Source organism: Dipodomys merriami, unplaced genomic scaffold, assembly GCF_024711535.1.
Source record: "Dipodomys merriami isolate MVZ:Mamm:240054 unplaced genomic scaffold, mDipMer1.0.p SCAF_328, whole genome shotgun sequence".
NCBI lineage: Eukaryota > Metazoa > Chordata > Mammalia > Rodentia > Heteromyidae > Dipodomys > Dipodomys merriami.
In genome coordinates, this window is record NW_027204804.1 from 231,100 (window position 1) to 252,994 (window position 21,895).

Genomic DNA, 21,895 nt, shown 5'->3' on the forward strand with positions numbered 1-21,895 from the left:
TCCTCTGCGGGCGCCATGGCAACGCGCCGGGACCCGCAGCATCTCCCGCGCCGGGCGTCTGGACCAATCGCGGTGCCCGGTGTCGAGCGCGCGCTGGACACATTTCCGGGGACCAAACGGGATCGTGGGACCCGCACAGGGTTTGTTTTTTTTTTCTTTTGGAAAACAGCGGTCTCTAGAGCTGCCAGTGCCCCGCTCCCGCCGTCCCCGGCCTCGGGCTGGCCCCGCGCCCCCCGCGGACCCCCAGACACCCGTGGAGGGACGCGCGCTCCGCCCCAGCTGACTCAGGCGGCTTGAGATCTCAGGGTCAGGATCCGAAGTGGCGCGGCTGGGAAGGTGGCTCGGTGGTAGAGTGCTTGCCTGGCGTGCATGAGGCCCTGGGTTCAATTCCTCAGCGCCACATAAGCAGAAAAAGCCAGAAGTGGTGCTGTGGCTCAAGTGGTAGAGTGCTCGCTTTGAGCTGAAGCGCTCAGGGACAGCGCCCAGGCCCAGAGTTCAAGCCCCAAGATCGATCGACAAGAAAGAAAGAAAAAAAAAAGCCCAGGCAGGGAAGTCTATGAGATTCTTACCTCCAATCAGCCGCCAGAAATGGAGCTGTGGCTCAAGTGGTAGAGTGACAGCCCTGAGCCGAAAAGGAAGGTGCCCGGGGCCTTGAGTTCACATGCCAGTACCTGCGCCCTAAACAAGCTTTTTCACTAAACCTTGGAGCTTTTCTTCATAGCAACATAAACACACATGGCTAATGTTAGACACCAAATGGCCCTTTACAGAGAAAGGTTCCCCACCGCTGAAGAGGTGGGAAGGGATAGAGCCCCAGGGATGCCCCAGGGGTCTGGAGGAGCTGTATGAAGGCGCGCCTTGAGTTGAAGGGGATGAGAGGGATCATAGATGGGAAGTTTCAAAGGTATAAAGGCTAAATAGTGTAGTCAGCACTGTGGCTTGTTAGAAAGGGGGCATCACCCCTGGCCCATCCATGAGCTTGAGGCACCCAGGGCCTGCTGAGTGTGTGTCTGCACCGGGGCTTGAACTCAAGTGCTTCATATCCTTTTTTTTTTGTCATAGGACTTGAACTCTGGGCCTGGAAACTGCCCTGAGCTTTTTTTTGCTCAAGACTAGTGATCTACTACTTTGAGCCACAGCTCTAATTCCATTTTTCTGGCAGTTAATTGCAGATAAGAGTCTCATAATTTGCTGCCTGGGCTGGCTTCAAACTGCAATATTCAAATCTCAGCCTCTGAGTAGCTAGGATTACAGGCATGAGCGAGCATTTTAACAGAATCATGGATTACTTTGTGTGTACTGAAGGATGAGATTCTGTTTCAAGAAATGAGTCTAGGGGCTGGGAAGGTGGCTCAGTGGTAAGAGTGCTTGCCTTGCATGCATGAGCCCTGAGTTTGATTCCTCAGCACCACAAAAGCAGAAAAAGCTGAAAGTGGTGCTGTGGTTCAAGTGGCAGAGCGCTTCAGTCTCCATAACGGACCAAAAAGAAAAAAAAAAAATGGGTCCTGCATCAGGCCCCTTGTATTTTAGCTAGTTCTGCAGCTGGCAGCTTGGTGGGGAAAGATTAATTTGTAAAGTGGGGAAAACAGTTAAGTTGCTCTGAAGATGAAGGTATGATTTAAAGAAAAAAAAAAAAAGCCAAGTCTGATACATGGCACTGAGTATTTACTGAAGTATTTTTGTTTTGTTTTGTTTGGTGCTGGTACGGGGGCCAAAAGTCCAGGTGCTGTCCATCTTAACCTTTTGCTCAAAGCTGGCACTCTACCACTTGAGCCACAACTCCATGTCTGGCTTTTTTTCCACCTCTGGATTTCTGCTGGTTAGTTGGAGTTTAGAATCTCATGACTTTCCTGCACACGTTGTCTTTGAACTATCATCCTCATCTCTGCCTCCTAAGTAATTAGGATTAAAGGTGTAAACCACCTGCGCCCAGCTCAAAGTTTTGAAGGTCTCTTATCAGGAGAGCTTTAGAAAGTTAATGTCTCAAAAGTATAAGACATAGAAGTATAAGTCATAGAAGAAACAAATTATTTTACAATGAAGCCTCTTCTATTCCCTCCAGATTGCTGGGGAAGACAGAGGGAAATTGGAACATTCTAGCATCTGCTAGAAGAGCAATGGTGTTTTGAAGAAGCATAACCAAATGGTGAAGCTGGGTAGATGCATGTTTTATTACTAGTGGGAGGATTTCATTCCTGTATATGAACCCCTGAGGAAAATCTCCGTGCCAATCAAGGGTCCCTACAATACAATCTGCAATGGCCATATGCAGGGGTCAGAACTAGGTTTGATTAGTTGACAAAAATCCTAAAGTAGGGCTGGGAAGGTGGCTCAGTGGTAGAGGGCTTGCCTTGCATGCATGAGGCCCTGGGTTCGATTCCCCAGCACCACATAAGCAAAAAGAAAAAAGCCGGAAGTGGCACTGTGGCTCAAGTGGTAGAGCGCTAGCCTTGAGCTGAAGAGCTGAGGGACAGTGCCCAGGCCCAGAGTTCAGGCCCCACAACTGGACCCCCCCCCCCAAAAAAAAATCCTGAAGTAACAGTGAACAAAGCCAAGTTCCTCTTTTCTGTAAGACCACAGTGGGTGCTGCAGGACAGGTACAGTAATCTGTGGAGGATGAGACCCCAGCTGTCCTCCCAAGAGGCTGCAATCCTGGAGCTTTCCTCCTGTCAGTAGGACTGTTCCACTTCCACTTCAGCAGCAGGAAGCAAAGGACGGAGCCATACTGTGCCCTCAGGAGCCTTCCTGGACAAGGCACCCCTCTGTCAGACCCCAGAACCTGCATTGGCATTTGGCCATACCTAGCTAGACTATTTTTTATTATTTTTCTTTTTGGTCGGTCGTGGGGCCTGAACTCTGGGCCTGGGCACTGTCCCTCAGCTCTTCAGCTCAAGGCAAGGGCTCTACCACTTGAGCCACAGTGCCACTTCTGGCTTTTTCTGCTTATGTGGTGCTGAGGAATCAAACTCATGCAAGGCAAGCACTCTACCACTGAGCCACCTTCCCAACCCTACTTCTGATTCTTTAATATGCTAAAAATGTAAATAGTAATACTGTATTTTTCAGGCAACAATGATGACAAAGTCTATACAAGTTCAGCATGGATGTAATTTTTTTTCTTTATTTTCTTTTCTTAGACAGGGTCTGACTATGTAGCACTATGTATGCCTTCAAACTCACCATCCTCCTGTGTCAGCCTCCCATGCGCTGGAATTACAGGCATGTGTAACCATATGTGTTCCCTAATATGTTCACTGCATGGCTGGTTGAATCTGCAAGTTCAACTTTGTGGACCACAGGAATGACTATACTGTTTTTATTTTGAATACCTCTGTATTCTGCTACAAGTCATGGGTCTATTAATTTGTAGGAGGAAAAATGGGGGTGAGAAAGTTAACAATCTGTCACAGAACTTTAGTGGATCCTCATGAGGGTCATTAAGACAGAAATCCTCAAGTACACACGTTGAGTGTATTCAATTTATTTTGTTGAGACTGCATACAGAATTTTTAATATCCTCAAACTTATTGATGAACACAAAATCTGAAAAAGTGGAATTACACACCATACTGATTCTGTTAAGGGCCATAAAATTCAAAGGAATGATACCGTTTGTGAAGACTATACTCACCCACATATCAGTAGGAGATGAATGGCTCTTTTAGTAGACAAAAAACAGAAAACTGGCTCACATGGTTAAAAAAAATAATTAATTAAAAAAAATTTGGTCTCCCACACAAAGGTGCATTTAAATTGTCTTGAAGTGAAGTAACAATACTTAGCAACCAGCAGAGCCTGGCATCAAGCAAAATAGTGCCAGTTTTGCCACTAAAAACAGCTGTTGAGTCAGTGTGATCAATTGAACTTTGGCTCCATTTAGGGGCCTCATAATGGGAGGAAAAACCAGCTCACTAACAGCAGAAAATAAAATCATCTCTCCTAGTTTTAAATAGGAAGTCAAGAAGCAACAAGCATTGTAAGAAAAGTCAATTTGTTTACTTTAAAATTAAGACTGCTCAGCGAAGGATCCTGCTAGCTACAAGAGTGTTATTTACAATCACCCAGGATCTTAGGATCAACTCCTCAGAATAAAAGGAAGCTTGTGAGAGAATGAGCAGTTCACAGGTAGAGAAAATAAAGAGGTGAGCAGGGATATGAAAATCCCCCGACCAGCCAAGACCAGATGAAAGCCCATTAAAATATGGCAGCATTTTATACCTGTTAGACGGCAAAAGCAGAAAGTCAGGCATACTAGGTGCTGGTGAGGACAGAAAGGAAATCCCCAGAGAAATCAACTGAAGAGTTTATACTCCGATCCTGAATTCATATGCTAGAGAAAGGTCTACTCAGGCTCCCAAAGGGACATAGGAAAGGATGGTTATCGTGTCCTTGGATTCAGTGCAGAGGAGATGGAGGTACACAGGTGCCCCTCGCTTAAGGCAACATGTGAGTAAAATCCGCCTGATGCCACTGGGTCAGCAGGTCTGAGCAACGATCTAGGAGCAAAGATCGAGGGGCTACACCATACACACACACAGCCAGGCCAGTAAACCTACTGCACGATAACACGGATACATAGTAAAAAACAAAACAAAAACAAACAAAAAAAAACATAATCACTGAGAAAACACTTATAAAGATATTTATATTCTAAGGTGCACAATAAACATATTAAATGGGGGTGCTGTCAGGCAGGGACAGCATGAAGAAAGAAGAAAAACCCGTAAAAGCAGAGAATCCTTGCATGGGACGGTTATTCTCAAGAGCCAAAACGAAAGGGCTGAGGAGGCAGCTGTGGCTCCAGAATGGGCACCAGGAAGTGTGATCTAGAGGGGAGGGGCCATGAAGGGACCTGGGGAAGGGGCAGAGCTGACACTGCGCTTCCATTACTCTTCTTCACACTTGCACCTTGGCCTGTGTAAACTTGCTTGTGTTCTCTCTCCACAGACCATGCTCCTACCCAAGCAAACTGCACTCCAGGCCCCAGGTAAGAACAGAGCCATGTTGGTGCTGCATGTAGTATGGTCCCAGGCCCTCATTTATTCCAACTACCTCTCCAACTACAAAGGAACGTTCCCAGAACAGACATTTTGCCACAGCAAAGGGTGAAGATGAGGTTAAGGAATAGGACTGGGAGACACCTCCTCCACACTCTGGGACTGCAAAGTTCAGCACGTGTTCATGGAGCCACAGGCCACCCTGGCAGCCACAACCACTTTACAATAACCAAGTAAGTGGCTAAGGCTTGGATCAGGGTGAACAGGAGACAGGGCCAAAGTCACTGGTTTTGTTTCTGCTTAAAGATAAGTTCTATTTTAATTTCTGCTAGCCCTTATGGGGCCAAAAAAATAAAAAATAAGAAAGTAGTAGACATCTCCCCAAGTCCAGCAAGGTCTTTAAACATGGAGGGAGACTTCAGCCCCAGACTTCAATGAGGTCCCCAGATTCCATGCCCAGATCTGCCGGTAGCTCCTTGCCTGAAAGCTTTGTTCCATCATAGAAGAAGGAGAGCTTGTGTCCAGAAAGTCCCATGGCCTCCTCATAGTGTGACATGAGGGTTTGGAGAGGAGAATTCTACAGGGAGAAAACCAGATGAAAACTGGGAAAGAGGCTGGAGGATTCTGTCTTGATGGGATGGATGGCTACAGACCTTGGGAAAGGAGCTCAGCAATTCAGAATTAGGAGGACTCTGTTATGTTCAGTGCTAAGAGACAACAAAGGGAGGGAAAGGGACAGCATGGGACAGCCATTTCTCCCACTCACTTGAGCCAGTGAGATCTCTAGCTTCTGGTGTTTCTCCTTCCCCTGCACTCTCAGTTGGAGCTTTTGGGATGTCTCTGTGGCCTCCAAAGAACTTGCCAAGACTACACAGTCTGTGAAAGGCAAGATCGGAGAGACAGGACTAAGTAGGCAGATGGAATCAGGGCCCTCTCTGGAACTTTCCCCATATTCCCCAACCCCTAAGGGGAATACTCTAGGCTTGGGCGCTGTCTCTGCACTCTTCAGCTCAAGGCTAGCGCTCTACCACTTAAGCTACAGTACCACTTCTGGGTTTCTGGTGGTTCACTGGAGATAAGAGTCTCACAGACTTTCCTGCCCTGGCTGGCTTTGAACAGTGATCCGCAGATCTCAGTCTCCTGAGTAGTTAGGATGACAGGTGTGAGCCACCAGCAACCGGCTTAATTTTTTTTTTTTTTTTTTGGTTGGGGGGGGGGGAGGATTGGTCATGGGGCTTGAACTCTGAGCCTAGGTACTGTCCCTGAGCTCTTCAGCTCAAGGCTAGAGTTTTACCACTTGAGCCACAGCGCTACATCTGTAAAAGCCTCTTTCCCAGGCTTCTTCATTTTTCCACTCACCAATGATGTCAGCCACTCCAAGCTTTAGGGTCCTGGGAGTGGCAGTCGGGGACAGTTCTGTCTCTCCGAAGAGCAAAAGGATCCTGCTTGGGGACACCCTGAGATGGGCAGCCATGTGGTCCACCACACTCTGAAGGGGCTCAGACTAGGGAAAGAGGAAGACAAGGAGGAAAGGAAACTTTCCCTCCTGGAAATTCTCCATCTACCCCCACCCCCTCCAGCAGAACCACCCAAAACACAAGTTTCTGGCCTGGGCTACTTGCTGAACTCCTCAGCTCCGAGTTTCACCATATTTACCTGGAAAGTAGAGAGTAAAATCACTGAGTAAAGGGCCCAGGTGAGCGGCACAAAGCAGCCTCCTGGGTCAGGAGAAGGGAGGGCGTGGAGCCTAGCAGCTGGGTCTCAGCCCAGGCAGCCGTGCCCTCCCACACTCAAACGCAACGGGGCCTCTGTCCTGTCTTCCTGTTTTTTAGACAAGCCAGAAATCTAGCCTTTTGTCTGAAACCAACCATTGCAAAGTTGGATGACAAACTGGAACACAGGGCCTCACATATGCTAGGCAAGTTCTCTACCTTGGCATCACACCTCCAACCACTCACATATGCCTCAAACTCTCTACAGCAGAGCAAGGAATGCAGTGCCAGCTTGAGCGCGATACTCACTGAGGGCTCATTCCTGAGCAGTCCTGGTGTTCAATGTCCCTAACACACAAATTGGACTTTGTCAGGAAGTTCAGGGGGCCTCAGGCAGATTGAAAGGCATCTGCCATTCCCACGTGATAGCCAGCACAAGAGGAAAATACAAGGCCCCAGGAGGAAAGAGATTATCTGGGAAGATATTCCCCTAAAAAAGCTTGGTAGAAGACATGCAACCTAAGTGGAGCCTTGAAGAATAGGTAGAGCCAGGTGCTGGTGGCACACACCTGTAATCTTAACTACTCAGGAGGCTGAGATCTAAGGATATGAAGCCAGCCCAGGCAGGAAAGTCTCTGAGACTCTCATCTCCAATAAACTACCAAAAAAGTCACAGTGGAGCTGTGGTTCAAGTGGCAAAGCACTAGCCTTGAGCAAAAGCAGCTCAGGGACAGCACCTCAGGACTGGCAAAAAAAAAGATTGGCTGGGAATGTGGCTTAGTGATATAGGGTTTGCCTTGCATGCATACTGCCCTGGGTTTCATTCCTCAGTACCACATATACAGAAAAAGCCAGAAGTGGCACTGTGGCTCAAATGGTAAGAGTGCTAGGTAGCCTTGAGCAAAAGAAGCTCAGGGACAGTGCCCAAGCCCTGAGTTCAAGCCCCCAAGACTGGCAAAAAAAAAAAAAAAAAAAAAAAAGACATAAAGCTAGATGCTAAAGGCTTGCAACTATAATCTTTGCTATAAAGGCAGCTGAGATCTGATGATCATGGTTCAAAGCAAGCCTGAGCAGAAAAGTCTGAGACTTATCTCCAATTAACCAGGAAAAAAATTCATGGTTCAAGTGATAGACAGACTGTTATCCTTGAGTGAAAAAGCCAAGTGAGAACACGAGGCAGAGTTCAAAACCCACTTCTGGATCAACAACAAAGGAAGGAAACAAGGAAGGAAGGAAGGAAGGAAGGAAGGAAAATAAGGAAAAACTACAGAGAGGGACCAGTAAGGAGAAAGGCTTGGAGGGACAGAGTGGCAGGGAGCTCCTGAGAGCAAGATAGGAAGAAAAACACAGCCCCTCCTGCCAGTATGTCTGTGCTAGTCACCAGTCTCTACAAAGTCAGCTCCTGGGCCTTCTCCTGCCAGTCCCCAAGCACTTACCATTCTAATGGGCAATCTGACCACGTCAGCCCGGCAACGGATTTTGAGCGGGAAGAGCCTGGGGTTCTCTGGCAGGACAGGCCCCTCCACCAGGACCACTTCATCGTCTTGGTTCAGGTGCTCATGGCCCTGGGGCTGCTTGGGGCTCAGGCAGGATCGAAGATCCCGGAGGCGCTTGTTCACTTCTCTGGGGGGCAGGCAAGACACTGGGTCGTCTGGGGTTGCTCACCCATCCCACCTGCCCCCACCCTTCTTCCCAGCCATAGTCCCCCCCCATCACTGGCACCTTAACTTCTGGAGTGCCCGAGTATGCTTTCTGCTTTTGTTCCTTGGTGGAGGTGGGGGAGAGGGAGATGTATCCTGAACCCTGGAGAAAGAAGAGAGGGGCAAGATGGAGACAAAGGACAGACAGGCAGGGAGCAAGAGAGTCAACAGGGAGGCCCTGTAAGTAACATGTACTGTACCAGAAGACAGACAGATCGGGACAGGGAAAAGCTAGCACGTTTTTGTATTTACAAGACCCAAATATGAGGGAAGGAAAAATACCTTACTCCACAGGTCCGATTCCATCAGGCACAGTCTGGGCTCTGATTAGTCATCTATAGAATAATTCTCTAAACTCTCCCCCAGGCATGGATGAGGAAGGAAGCAGAAAGAAGGCAGAAAGCAGCCTGTGGGCTCCCTTAACCCATGCACGGTCCTGCCTCCAGCTCTTCGGACAGAGTCTCTCAAAGGTCCTATCATCATCTGGTCTTGCCACCTCTTCTCCTAGCAGTCTCATTCAAGAAGGAAGCTCGAGGCTCCTTCCAGCCCTTCTGCTTTCAGGAGCCAGCCCAGGGGCCTGCCTGCCTTGGCTCACCTCTCCACCTCCCTCCTGCTCCCAGGGTCCACGTGTCCCAGGCTCACTCACAGAACCACCTTTGCTGCCTTCTCTTCTTTCTCATCTTTATTCCTCAGCTTACTCTTCCAGGGAGAACTTGGAACTGGAGGATCCTCAGAGTGAGGAGGACTGGTAAAATCTGCCATATCTATTTCTGGGGACAGAGGAGAAGAAAGTGCAAAGAATTAACCAAGAGAAGACCAGGGGAGGCCAAGGAGAAACAAGTCAGAGTCCTTAAGACCAGCCTGAGGAAGCTAGGTGTGGTGCATACCTGTAATCCCAGCACTCAAGAGGCTGACACAAAGAGATCCCTAGTTTCAAGCTAGCCTGAGCTATATATTAAAACTGTCTTTAAAAAAAAAAAAAAAAAAAAGGCTGGTGCCAGTGGCTCATGTCTGTAATCCTAGCTACTCAGGAGGCTGAGATCTGAGAATTGTGGCTCAAAGCCAGACCAGGCAAGAAAGTCTGTAAGACTCATCTCCAACTAACCACTAGAAAACCAGAAGTGTTGCAAGCAATTGCCTTGAGCTGTAGAGCTCAAGGACAGCACCCAGGCCTCAAGACAAGGAAGTGGGAGGTAAAGAGTGGGGCAGGAGACCAAAGGTTCACACTAAGATCTGAGGATCACAGTCAGGAGCCAGCTCATGCTGACAAATCCCCAAGACTCTTATCTCCAACTAACCAAAAAGTCAGAAGAAGAGCTGTGGCTCAAGTTAAATGTCAGCCTTGAGTGAAAAAACTTAGGGACAGTGTCCAAACCCTGAGTTCAAAGTTCCACTACTGGCACACAAAAAAAATAAATAAATAAAAATAAATTAAACCAGGCGCTAGTGACTCAAACTTGCTATTCAGGAGGCTGAGATCTGAGGATCAAGGTTCAAAGCCAGCCAGGGTAGAAAAGTTCGTTAGATGCTTATCTCCAGTAAACTACTCAGAGAAAGACAAAAGTAGCGCTGTGGACCAAGTGGTAGAGCACTAGTCTTGAGCACAAAGAGGCTCAAGGACAGCTCTCAGGCCATAAGTTCAACCCCAGGAGCAGAAAAAAAAAAAAGCTCCACATATGATGGGGGAGATGCACAAGAAGGGGTACACTACTATATGAGAGGAGCTAGTCTATGAGAAAAAGCCAGCCCAGGAGAAAAGTAAAGAGGAAGAGGTGGAATCATCCCAAAATGTCCTTTGCCCAGAAGAAAGATTGGGTACCTCAAAACAAGGCAAGTTTCTTCAGAGCTCAGGAAAGGGCTGCTGAAAGCTAAATCAAACAAATTTTTCCTTTTTCTTTGGGGGGGGGGGCAGTCCTGGGGCTTGAACTCAGGGCCTGGGCACTGTCCCGAGCTGCTTTTGCTCAAGGCTAGCACTCTACCACTTGAGCTCCAGTGCCACTTCTGGCTTTTTCTGTTTATGTGGTACTGAGGAATTGAACCCAGGGCTTCAAGCATACTAGGCAAGTACTCTACCACTAAGCCACATTCCCAGCCCCTCAAACAAATTTCTATGAAGAATTTTTTTCAGGAAGACAATAAACTTATTGACAAGCAACTAAAAAGAAAAACAAAAAACAAGAGCCTGAGAAAGGATACTGCAGTGACAGATACAAGACCACTAGAACATACTGAAAAAGTGTTGGAAGAACATGACTGTTAAGATTTTTCTTTAAATCTCTGTTTCTCGTGTGTGTGTGTGTGTGTGTGTGTGTGTGTGTGTGTGTTTGTGTGTGTGTGTGTGTGTGTGTGTGTGTTACTAGAAACTGAATCCAGGGTCTCAAGCTTGTTAGGCAAACACTCTACCACTGAACTAATATCCTAGACCCTTTTTTACATTAGAGAGTCTTTTTAAATTGGCCAGAAGGGCCTCTAACTTGTGATCCTCCTCCTTCAGCCCGGGACTACAGGTATGTGTCACCATACCTGGTTTAACTTAAGATTTCTAATAAAAAGAAATAAATAAAACATCATTCTAAAATATAAAACATTTTCCCGTTTGCTTGCTACAGATAGAAGATAATCATAAGGCTAGGGATGTAGCTCCATGGTAGAGCATGTGTCCTAGTTCAAGCCTCACCAAAAAAAAATTTTTTTAAGTCCATGAGACTTTTTTTTTTTGGGGGGGGGTCAGTCATGGGGCTTGAACTCTGGGCCTGGGAGCTGTCCTTGAACTCTTTAGCTTAAGGTGAGCACTCTACCACTTGAGCCACAGCACCACTTCTGGTTTTCTGGTGGTTAATTAAAGAGTCTCATGAACTTTACTGCCCTGAATGGCTTTGAACGGCGATCCTCAGATCTCAGCCTCCTGAGTAGCTAGGATTAACAGGCATGAACCACCAGCTCCTGGTTTCCATGAGACTCTTATCTCCAATAAACTACACAGAAAAAGCTGGAAGTAGTGCTGTGGTTCAAGTGGTACAGCATTAGCCTTGAACCAAAGAAGCTCAGGGACTGTATCCAAACCCTGAGTTCAAGCCCAGGACCAGCACATGCACATGCACAAAACTAAACAAAAACATTATAAACCATAAAATAAAAAATACTGCCCAGATTGGGGGGGGGGGGGTGTACCTCAGTGCTAAAGCACATGCCTAACATGTCCATGCCCTGTTGTTCCATTTCCAGCACTACTAAATAAGGAATAAATATTATGAGAATGAAACAATAACTCGGGGGTCAGTGGTTTTCAACCAGGCGCAATTTTGCTTCCCAGGGGACACGTGGCACTGTCTGGAGATAATGCTGTCAAAATATGGGGGTGGGGGCGCGCGTGGGGCTAGGAAGGTGGCTCAAGGGTGGAGCCTCACCTGCAGAGGCCCAGGGTTTGATTCCTCACCACCACATAAACAGAAAAAGCCGCAAGTGGTGCAGTGATAGAACACTAGCCTTAAGCTGAAGAGCTGAGGGGACAGCCCTTAGGCCCAGAGTTCAAGCCCCATGACTAACAACAACAAAATTCCTGAGGGAGTCGGCTAGGGCTGCTATAAACTTTTCTACAATGGGCAAACAACTCCCCTCACACACAAGAATTCTCCAGGCCAAAATATCAAGATTGGTGCTACAACTGATTACCTTTTACATAGTACTTTGAAATTCCAAGTGCTGTCCTAACCCATGTACATGGGCCAGAGAGAAAGAGAGAGAGAGCACCCTACATGTTCCATTTATTTCTTTATTTATTGTGCCCGTCCAGAGTCTTGAATTCAGGACCTGTGCTTTACCCCTTAGCTTTTTTGCTCAAGGCTGGGACTCTACCACTTGAGCCATAAAGCCCCACATTCAACTTTTGGGTGGTTAATTGAAGATAAGGGTCTCACAGACTTTCCTGCCCAGATTGACTATTAGAACCCCAAATCGTTAAAACTCAGCCTTCTACCCCTCTGTACAGTATGTTCACAAAAAAAACAAAAAACAAAAAACAAAACTCGGCCTCCTAATAGCACCTGTCCATAGGTTCTCTTTAAATAATTCTCACCAAAATCTTTTGACATAAATCCACTACTACAACCATCTTCCTGATCTGGAAATGGAAGCAATCAAAGGCTAGATCACTTGTCCAACATCACACTATTCAGGGACAGAGGTGTGCTTTTAACCAGTCTATCATCTCCTGCCCCCACCCAGTCCAAAAGACTTAATCCAAGGTCTGTATTTGCAAATTGGATGACTTCCTTATTAGATTTGATTCTTTTTGTTGTTTTCCCTTTCATTTGGCTGGTTTTTTGTTTGTGTGCACCTTGAACTCTGGGCTCAGGCGCTGTCCCGCAGCTCTTCAGCACAAGACAAGCGATCTACCACTTGAGCCACAGCTCCACTTCCAGTTTTCTGGTGGCTTATTGGAGATAAGAGTTTCTCAGACTCTCCTGCCCCAGTTGGCTTTGAACTACAGTCTTCAGATCTCAGCCTGCGTAGCTAGTAATATAGGTGTGAGCCACTGACGCCAAGCTAGATTTGATTCTTTTTCGCTACCATTTGTAAAAGGGTTGCAAGAATCACATCACTGGGCTGGCAATGTGGCTTAGTGGTAGAGTGCTTGCCTAGCATCCATGAAGCCCTGGGTTCCATTCCTCAGTACCACATAACCAGAAAAAGCCAGAAGTGGCACTGTGGTTCAATTGGTATAGTGCTAGCATTGAGCAAAAAAAAAAAGCTCAGGGACAGTGCCCAGGCCTTGAGTTCAAGCCCCAGAACTGACAAAAAATAAATAAATAAAAATAATCACATCACTGGGGGAGGACAAACTGCAAAGAACACCCTGCTAGCTCTGAAGTATTCCAAAGGAATTTGCTGCTAATGTAACAAGATGTCACAGATTCACAATACCCCTTGAGTAGGATTACAAAATCCTACTCTTTTACAAATCCTAGGCTTTTACAAACCTGCATATGGTGGTAGGCACAAGGTTTTTAAGCAGCTCCAGTGCCTTCCGGGTAACAACCAAATACCTCCTTTCAGGACTCAAGTTTGAACTCAGGGCTTTGCACTTTTTTTTTCTTCTTTTGGTAGATGATGGGACTTGAACTTAGGGCCTGGAAGCTGTCCTGAGCTTTTTTACTCAAGGCTAGTGCTCTACCACTTTGAGCCACAGTGCCACTTCCAGTTTTCTTGTAGTTAATTGGAGATAAGAGTCTTACAGCCTTTCTTGCTAGTGCTAGCTTGGAACCAAGATACACAAATCTCATCCTCCTGAGTAGCTACAATTATAGGCATAAGCTACCAGGAAGGGACAGGCTTTCTTGATTTTTTTCTACTCAAAGCTGGTCCTCTACCACTTAAGCTACACCTCTACTTCCATCTTTTCCTCTGCTAGAGCTGGTTTCAAACTATGATCCTCAGACTTCACTCTAAAATACCTAGCATTTTAAGCACAAGCCAGCCAGAATAGACAATGAGCTGAGGGGTGTGGCTCAGTGGTAAAGAATTGCTTGCTTGTATACAGATTCCAGAAGTCTCCTTAGAAATCTGCTTACCTTCTTCTGCCCCTGCAGGGTAGAGTTTCAGGAGGGAAGCATCATCTGGGATGAGGTTGAAACTACTTTGTACCTGCAAAGACAAAGATAGGAATGTTATTTTACCAATTCTTGTACTAGTGAAAGGCAATTTATAGTCTTTGGTATATATAATGCCTTTTTCAATTTTAATTTATAAGATTGTTCATTCTATGTCAATGATAAAAGGATAAGTCTTGATATGGAGAAAATGTCCAATGAATATTAAGTAATTTAGGTGATGGACTTGCCAAACTTCACATTTTTCTATTTTAATTTTTTTACTGTTGGGGCTGGGAAGGTGGCTCAGTGGTAGAGCACTTGCCTTGCATGCCTGAGGCCCTGGGTTCGATTCTTCAGCACCACATAAGCAAAAAGAAAAAAGCGGGCTGGGAAGGTGGCTCAGTGGTAGAGCGCTTGCCTTGCATGCCTGAGGCCCTGGGTTCGATTCCTCAGCACCACATAAGCAAAAAAAAAAGAAAAAAAGAAAAAAGCCAGAAGTGGCTCTGTGGCTCAAGTGGTAGAGCGCTAGCCTTGAGATGAAGAGCTGAGGGACAGCGCCCAGGCCCAGAGTTCAGGCCCCACGACCAGACCCAAAAAAAAAAAAAAAAAAATTTACTGTTATTATAAAAGTGATGTATGGGCTGGGAAGGTGGCTCAGTGGTAAAGTGCTTGCCTCACATGCATGAGGCCCTGGATTCGATTCCTCAACACCACATAAGTAGAAAAAGCTGGAAGTGGCGCTGTGGCTCAAATGGTAGAGTGCTAGCCTTGAGCTGAAGAGCTGAGGGACAGCGCCCAGGCCCAGAGTTCAAGCCCCACGACTGACAAATAAAGTGATGTACAGAAAGGGTATGATTACATTTTAATAATATCAAAGTGAAAAGTGAAATAAATCTGAACATACACCAAAATGAGAACAACAGTTTATTTCTATCTCAAAATTATACGATTTCTATGTAACTTGTGAGCAGCAACAGGAGGGGGAAACTGGGGAAAAGCGAAAATAGTCACATTGTCCAAAAATGAAATGTAGTCATTACTTGACTTATAAAATAGTAACCCCTCTGTATAATGCCTTAATAATAACAATAAAGTCATATTAAAAATTATACATTCTATTAAGTTGCAATACTTTCCAGTAACTGAGTTATTTTTGTGACCAACAAAACAGCAACCAAAAATTAAAAAAAAAAAAAAAAAAAAAAAAAAACAGCAATCAAGATTTTTTTTTTTTGGTCGGTCATGGGGCTTGAACTCAGCCTGGGCGCTGTCTCTGCGCTCTTCAGCTCAAGGTGAGCTCTCTACCGCTTGAGCCACAGCACCGCTTCTAGTTTTCTAGTGGTTTATTGGAGATAAGAGTTTCATAGACTTTCCTGCCCGGGTTGGCTTTGAACCATGATCCTCATATCTCAGCCTCCTGAGTAGCTAGGATTACCAGGCGCCCGGCAGCAATCAACATTATTTTTTGTTTTGTTTTGTTCGTCAGTCTTGTGGCTTGAACTCAAGGCCTGAGTACTATCCCTGAGCTTTTTCTTTTTTGGGGGGTGGGGTGGGGGTCAGTCATGGGGCTTGAACTCTGCGCCTGAGTGCTGACCCTGAGCTCTTCAGCTCAAGGAGAGCGCTCAACCACTTGAGCCACAGAGTGCTACTCCAGTTTTCTGGTGGTTAACTGGCGTTGAGAGTCTCACGGACTTTCCTGCTCAGGCTGGCTTTGAACTGCAATCCTCAGATCTTAGCCTCCTGAGTAGCTAGGATTACAGGCTTGTGCCACGGGCGCCTGACTCTGAGCTTCTCTTGTTCGAGGCTTGTGCTCCACCACTTGAGCCACGGTGCCACTTCTGGCTTTTTCTGTTTATGTGGTACTGAGGAATCGAACCCAGGGCTTCATGCATACCAGGCAAGCACTCTACTACTAAGCCACATTCTCAGCCTTTTCCAGTTATTTTAGAGATGGAATACCAAGAATTTTTCTATCTAGTCCTCTGAACCTCAATCCTCTTTGAATCCTCATTATTACTATTTCTTCCACCCTTTTCTTTCTTTCTTTCTTTCTTTCTTTCTTTCTTTCTTTCTTTCTTTCTTTCTTTTCTTTTCTTTCTTTCTGACTGTCTGTCCTGGGACGTAAACTCAGGGCCCAGGCATTGTCCCTGAGCTTCTTTTGCTCAAGGCCAGCATTCTACCACTTGAGCCACAGCACTACTTCACCACTTCTGCTTTTTCTGTGTATGTGGTATGGAGGAACCAAAGCCAGGGCTTCATGGATGCTAGGTAAGCACTCTACCACTAAGCCACATTCCCGGCCCTCAACATTACCTTTACATATAAGTATATAGACACATATATCTATATAGAGACATATATAGATATGTATGTTTATATTTACTTATTTAAAGAGGGGAAAGTGTCAGCCCGAAGTCTTCCCGGGACTGATGGGAAAAACTGAAGGTGGATTTCTCTAACCCCAGCTCCTAAATCCTTCCTAAGGATGAGGTCACCACAACCTTCTCAGGGGTACTCAGGAATTCAGAACCCTACATTGTCAACCCCTCCCCTCAATCTTCTTTCCCTAGGGCTCTCTGAAGACATCGGCTTCATTCTTTCCTCCTAAGTTGCTGCTATCCATCCTTCAACCCCAGGACCTTGGGGACCCTCTAGCTCCCTTAGACACGTCCACACACTCCCCCCATCACACACACACACACACACACACACACACACACACACACACACACACACACACACACACACACACACACACACACACACCATTGTGGATCTCCAAGGAGCCCAACTTCCTCATAAATACCCCCATTCCTTGTCATCCTCATCAGAAATTCTTTCCTCCTAAGTTGCTGCTATCCATCCTTCAACCCCAGGACCTTGGGGACCCTCTAGCTCCCTTAGATACGTCCACACACTCCCCCCCATCACACACACACACACACACACACACACACACACACACACACACACACACACACACACAGCATTGTGGATCTCCAAGGAGCCCAACTTCCTCATAAATACCCCCATTCCTTGTCATCCTCATCAGAATGCTCCCCAAGCCCAACCGCACGTTCTCCTGGGCCCCTCTGAATCCGAAAGCACCCCACTCCCCAGCCCGCCTGCCGGCCTCTGCCCCCAGGCTCCTTCTTCCGCCGCGCCCTTCACCCGCTGGGCCTCCCCAACCCACGGGCCGTCTCCGCGTCCATCCATCACCCCGGCCTGGCTGTTTCCGTCTCGCCCACCCACGGCCAAGTCCGGAATCCCCGGCTCGGGGCCCCCGTGGGCCCGGCCCGGCCTTCCACGCTCACCTTCCCCGAGTACACCGGCACCACTGGCGCCTCGCCGGGGTCCAGCAGCAGCCGCCGCCGCCGCCGGACCACCGTCCGCGGGCTGGAGCCCTCGCTATCGCTGTCGCTGTCCGGCCGGCGTGCGGCCGGCGCCGGGGGCTCCGCGGGCTCCGCCGCCGCCGCCACCGGGTCCGCCGCCACCGCCGCCGTCTCTTCATCGCTGTCGCTGACCAAGTCCACAAACACTGGGTCCAGAGTACGCCGGACCGGAGACCGCTGGACGTCGGGATGCCGGCCCCGACCACCCCGCGTCCCCCGAGCCCCTCGGCCGACCCGGCCGCCGCGGAGCCTGCGACCTCGCCTCCTCAGCGGTTCCGCCATCACACTCCCTCAGCCGCTACACAAACTCTCCGGTCTCTCCCCGCCCAGCCCCCTCCAGCCTCTCATTGGACAGACAGCCTGCTGGTGAGCGCCTCTGCCCGCCCACACGCTCTGGCTACGCCTCTCCACCCCGTCACTGGACAGCGCACATGCCCATCACTCACGCCCCACTGAAACAAAGGCGCCAAAGATTCCAATCCTTGCGGTACAATCAGAGGAGGTTTCGATTCCGTAAAGCCCATTCATTGGCTGGGGTGCCTCGTTTCGACCCGCCCACTGAGAGGAAGGAAAAATAAAAAGACCCCATTTCCTCTTCTGTCCAGAATCGAGGCATCCTGGGGATTGTAGTCCTGGGGTCCTAAGACCGAGTGGGAATTAGGTCTACCTGAGGTTTACGGGTACCTCTATTACTGCCCCCAACTCCCCCTTCTCAGTACTGACCGGTTTGAATAGGAAGACTTCCATTCAACTCAGGTTTAATGCTCATTCAAAAATAAAGGTTTCCCAATCGTAACTACTCTGGAGGCTGTCCAAGACAGAGAAGCCACATTTTTGTTTGTGTCCCTGAGTTTCTTTTGCTCAAGGCTAGCGCTCTACCACTTGAGCCACAACGCCACTTCTGGCTTTTTCTGCTTATGTGGTACTGAGGAATTGAACCCAGGGCCTCATGCATGCTAGGCAAGTGCTCTACCACTGAGCCACCTTCCCAGCACTCAGAAGCCACTTGCTCAAGGCTGGTGCTCTACCACTTGAGCCACAGCGCCACTTCTGGTTTTCTAGTGGTTTATTGGAGATAAGAGTCTCCTGGACTTTTCTGCCCGGGCTGGCTTTGAATTGTGATCCTCGGATCTCAGCCTCCAGAGCAGCCAGGATTATAGGCATGAGCCCACCCGCACCCCCCAGCTTTTAAAGACAAAAATCACACGTTTGGGGTGGACACCCAAATTCAATAAAAGCAGACCATCTAAGGAAATACTCAGGTCCAATCAAAACTTTCCAGATAGCAGAACAGTCAAGAGTTGACAAATCAAACCATCTAGGGAGATAATAGCAAAGCTTTCCTGGAGCTAAACAGCATGACATCTGCAAAAAAGAATGCCCTGTCTCACCCCTAGGCCTTTCTAAGCTGGGTGAGAAGCTCCTACCACCCAGCAAGATGCCAGGATGATGCTTTAGACAAGGCCATGTTACTTAGCCTCTGTCTCCTTGTTTCGTCCTGAAGTATCATGGTTCCAAGCCAGTCCTGGCAGAAAAGTTTCCAATTAACCAACAAAATGACAAAATGCTGAGTTAGAGGCTCAAATTGTCTAACAAGAGCTGAAGACACTGAGTTCAAACCCTGGCACTGACACAAAAATTAAAACTTTTCTATCACTACTGCCTCCGGGGTGAGGTGTCTGAATTGGGAGATTTTGAGTGTTAATTACATTCCAACACATCCACCCAACAACTCAGACACCACAACCGTTCAACAAAACATTTCACACTTCCTTTGCCTCTAACACCTACACTGAAACCAGAGTTTTAGACCCTAAACCCAAACTGCTGAGGGGCAGAACTTACCCCTATGTGACAAGTAAATGGATAGTAATGGTGAAGGGCAGAAAAAGGAGATTTAGTTTGTGACTCAAGGAACTTTGAGAAAAAGCAAAGGAAACAATTGAGGGGCTGGAAGGTGGCTCAGTGGTAGAGCGCTTGCCTTGCATGCTCGAGGCCCTGGGTTCGATTCCTCAGCACCACATAAGCAAAAAGAAAAAAGCCGGAAGTGGCACTGTGGCTCAAGTGGTAGAGTGCTAGCCTTGAGCTGAAGAGTTTAGGGACAGTGCCCAGGCCCAGAGTTCAGGCCCCATGACCGGACCCAAAAAAAAAAAAAACAAAACCAATTGAGTCCATCTCAGTCATGTTGGAGATACAAACATGAGCTGCAAGGTTTTTGTTTTTGTTTTGTCAGTCATGGGGCTTGAACTCTGGGCCTGGGCGATGTCCCTCAGCTCTTCAGCTCAAAGTGAACGCTCTACCGCTTGAGCCACAGCGCCAATTCTGGTTTTCTGGTGGTTAATTGGAAATAAGAGTCTCAGGGACATTCCTGCCCAGGCTGGCTTTGAACTGTGATCCTCAGATCTCAGCCTCCTGAGTAGCTAGGATTACAGGCGTGAGTTTGGCTGAGCTGCAGGGTTTTTGTTGTTGTTGTTGTTGTTGTTGTTTTGGTTGTGGGGCCTGAATTCTAGGTCTGGGCGCTGTCCCTCAGCTCTTCAGCTCAAGGCTAGTGCTCTACCACTTGAGCCACAGCGACACTTCCAGCTTTTTCTGCTTATGTGGTGCTGAGGAATCGAACCCAGGGCTTCATGCAAGCAAGGCAAGCAGCCTACCACTGAGCCACCTTCCCAGCCCATGAGCTGCAGGTTTTATAGAAAAAAAAAAAAATTAAGGGCAAAAGTTGAGAGGTTGTTCAACAGTCCTGATCATGGATGTGTTCTGGTGGGTCATCAGTTCAATCTTTATTTGGGCAATGGTCCTGGGCCCTGGAGAAGTTATTACTACTCCTTAGAGTTTCTGAAGTTCTCTTCCTTTGGGGGGCAATCCCTCCTGGCAAACAGGCCCTGTCTTTCAAGGATTAGACAAAGATAGGTAAAAAATGGGGGCAAAGAGGACAAGTTGTTCTCTTGCTCCGAATTAATTTTTGGACCCAAGTACAGAGTCAGCAAAAGCAGTTAAAGTACCAGTTACAGCTCCAAACATCCAACTACACTTCACACCATAGCCACAGGAAACACCCAACAAAACCTGCTCCTTCCACAGCGTTCCCAGAACTGGTATCTCACACATCCATCCACAATGGCATCTTCCTGTGTTGTTTTGTTTTGAGTTCAGGGTCTTGCCCAGTCTACCCTCTAATTCATGATCGCCCTGCCTCTTCCTCCTAAGTGCTGGGATTGCAGACCTACAGCACCTTGCCTGGCTCAGAACAGCATTTTGACCACACTCAAACCCTAGACACGCCCACTGCAAGGCCACAATGACATTTCATTCACTTCAACTCCTTCAACCCCCACTTCAGCTCCCCCACCGTGACTCAGCCCAGATCAGGATTGAAGGCCTACAGCTCCCAGCAGGTGGCGCTCCTTCTGCTCTCTATGGCCAAGGAGATTAAGCATTTCTTCATGTATTTAATCAGCCATGTATACTTTTTTTTTTGGGGGGGGGGGGGGAGGGTCCTGTCGTGGGGCCTGAACTCTGGGCCTGGGCGCTGTCCCTCAGCTCTTCAGCTCAAGGCTAGCACTCTACCACTTGAGCCACAGCGCCACTTCCGGCTTTTTTCTTTTTGCTTATGTGGTGCTGAGGAAATGAAACCAGGGCCTCAGGCATGCAAGGCAAGCGCTCTACCACTGAGCCACCTTCCCAGCCCCAGCCATGTGTACTTCTGAGCAGTGTTTGAGAACAGAGGAGACACCAAGGATTTCCCAGCCCCAGGAGACCTTCAAACCAGGCTGTAGATTGTCCCAAATACACCGATAGGAGAGGGAGACCATCCCCAATACATATCATATCATATATCATATCATATTATATGCTGCTTTGGCATATTTTGAAAAGGCTATGGTGAGAAATGCCATCAGAGTTACAGCTCTAGAAAGCTGACTTTCTGTAAAAGAAATTCCATCTGTGGAGGAAACACACATTAGAAGAGTGAACAGGAGAAGCAGGCAGAGATTTTCCCTCTTTTATGGTTGGTCACTACCTTGCTCCACTAACCCCCAAATCACTGTTCCTTTATGGTCTCCAATTTGGGCCACTCTCATATATGTGTACACAATTTTTCCTTTGGTCTGTTCATCTGTCTAATATGGCCAGGCACTGGTGGCTCACAGTTGTAATTCTCACTACTTGGGAAGCTGAGATTTGAGGATCGCGATTCAAAGCCAGCTCAGGCAGGGAAGTCCTGGGACTCATCTCCAATTAATGAGCAAAAAGCTAGACATGGAGCTGTGCATGGCTCAAGTGGTAAAACACCAGCCTTAAGAAAAGAAAAAAACCCCCAAAGGGGTAGCACCCAGGTTAAGTTCAAGCCCCAGTACCAGCACAAGAAAGAAGAAGGGGCGGGGGGGGGGGCCTCAAACACAAACATACATGAAGCAAAATATAGCGAGTGGGTATTTTGTTTGTTGTTACAGTGCTGGGAATAGAACCCTGAGCCTCACCCATGCCAGACAAGTGCTCCAT

The 21,895-nt window shown here is 47.6% G+C and overlaps 1 protein-coding gene and 1 long non-coding RNA gene across 2 annotated transcripts; one reads left to right on the forward strand and one right to left on the reverse strand.

The window, feature by feature from the left end:
• Nucleotides 1-62: 62 nt before the first annotated feature.
• LOC138841702 (uncharacterized) lies at nt 63-3,213 on the forward strand. Its single transcript, XR_011376486.1, has 3 exons — nt 63-140; nt 2,063-2,146; nt 3,138-3,213. It is a non-coding gene; the product is annotated as an uncharacterized lncRNA (long non-coding RNA).
• Nucleotides 3,122-17,689, reverse strand: LOC138841701 (NFATC2-interacting protein-like). The gene is made up of 8 exons (XM_070042481.1): nt 17,315-17,689; nt 13,980-14,052; nt 9,056-9,179; nt 8,432-8,512; nt 8,146-8,332; nt 6,357-6,501; nt 5,764-5,873; nt 3,122-5,574 (listed from the first exon to the last, which is right to left on the reverse strand). Exons 1-8 carry the CDS (start codon nt 17,672-17,674, stop codon nt 5,416-5,418), a joined length of 1,239 nt encoding a protein of 412 aa, XP_069898582.1. The 5' UTR covers nt 17,675-17,689; the 3' UTR covers nt 3,122-5,415.
• Nucleotides 17,690-21,895: the final 4,206 nt, after the last annotated feature.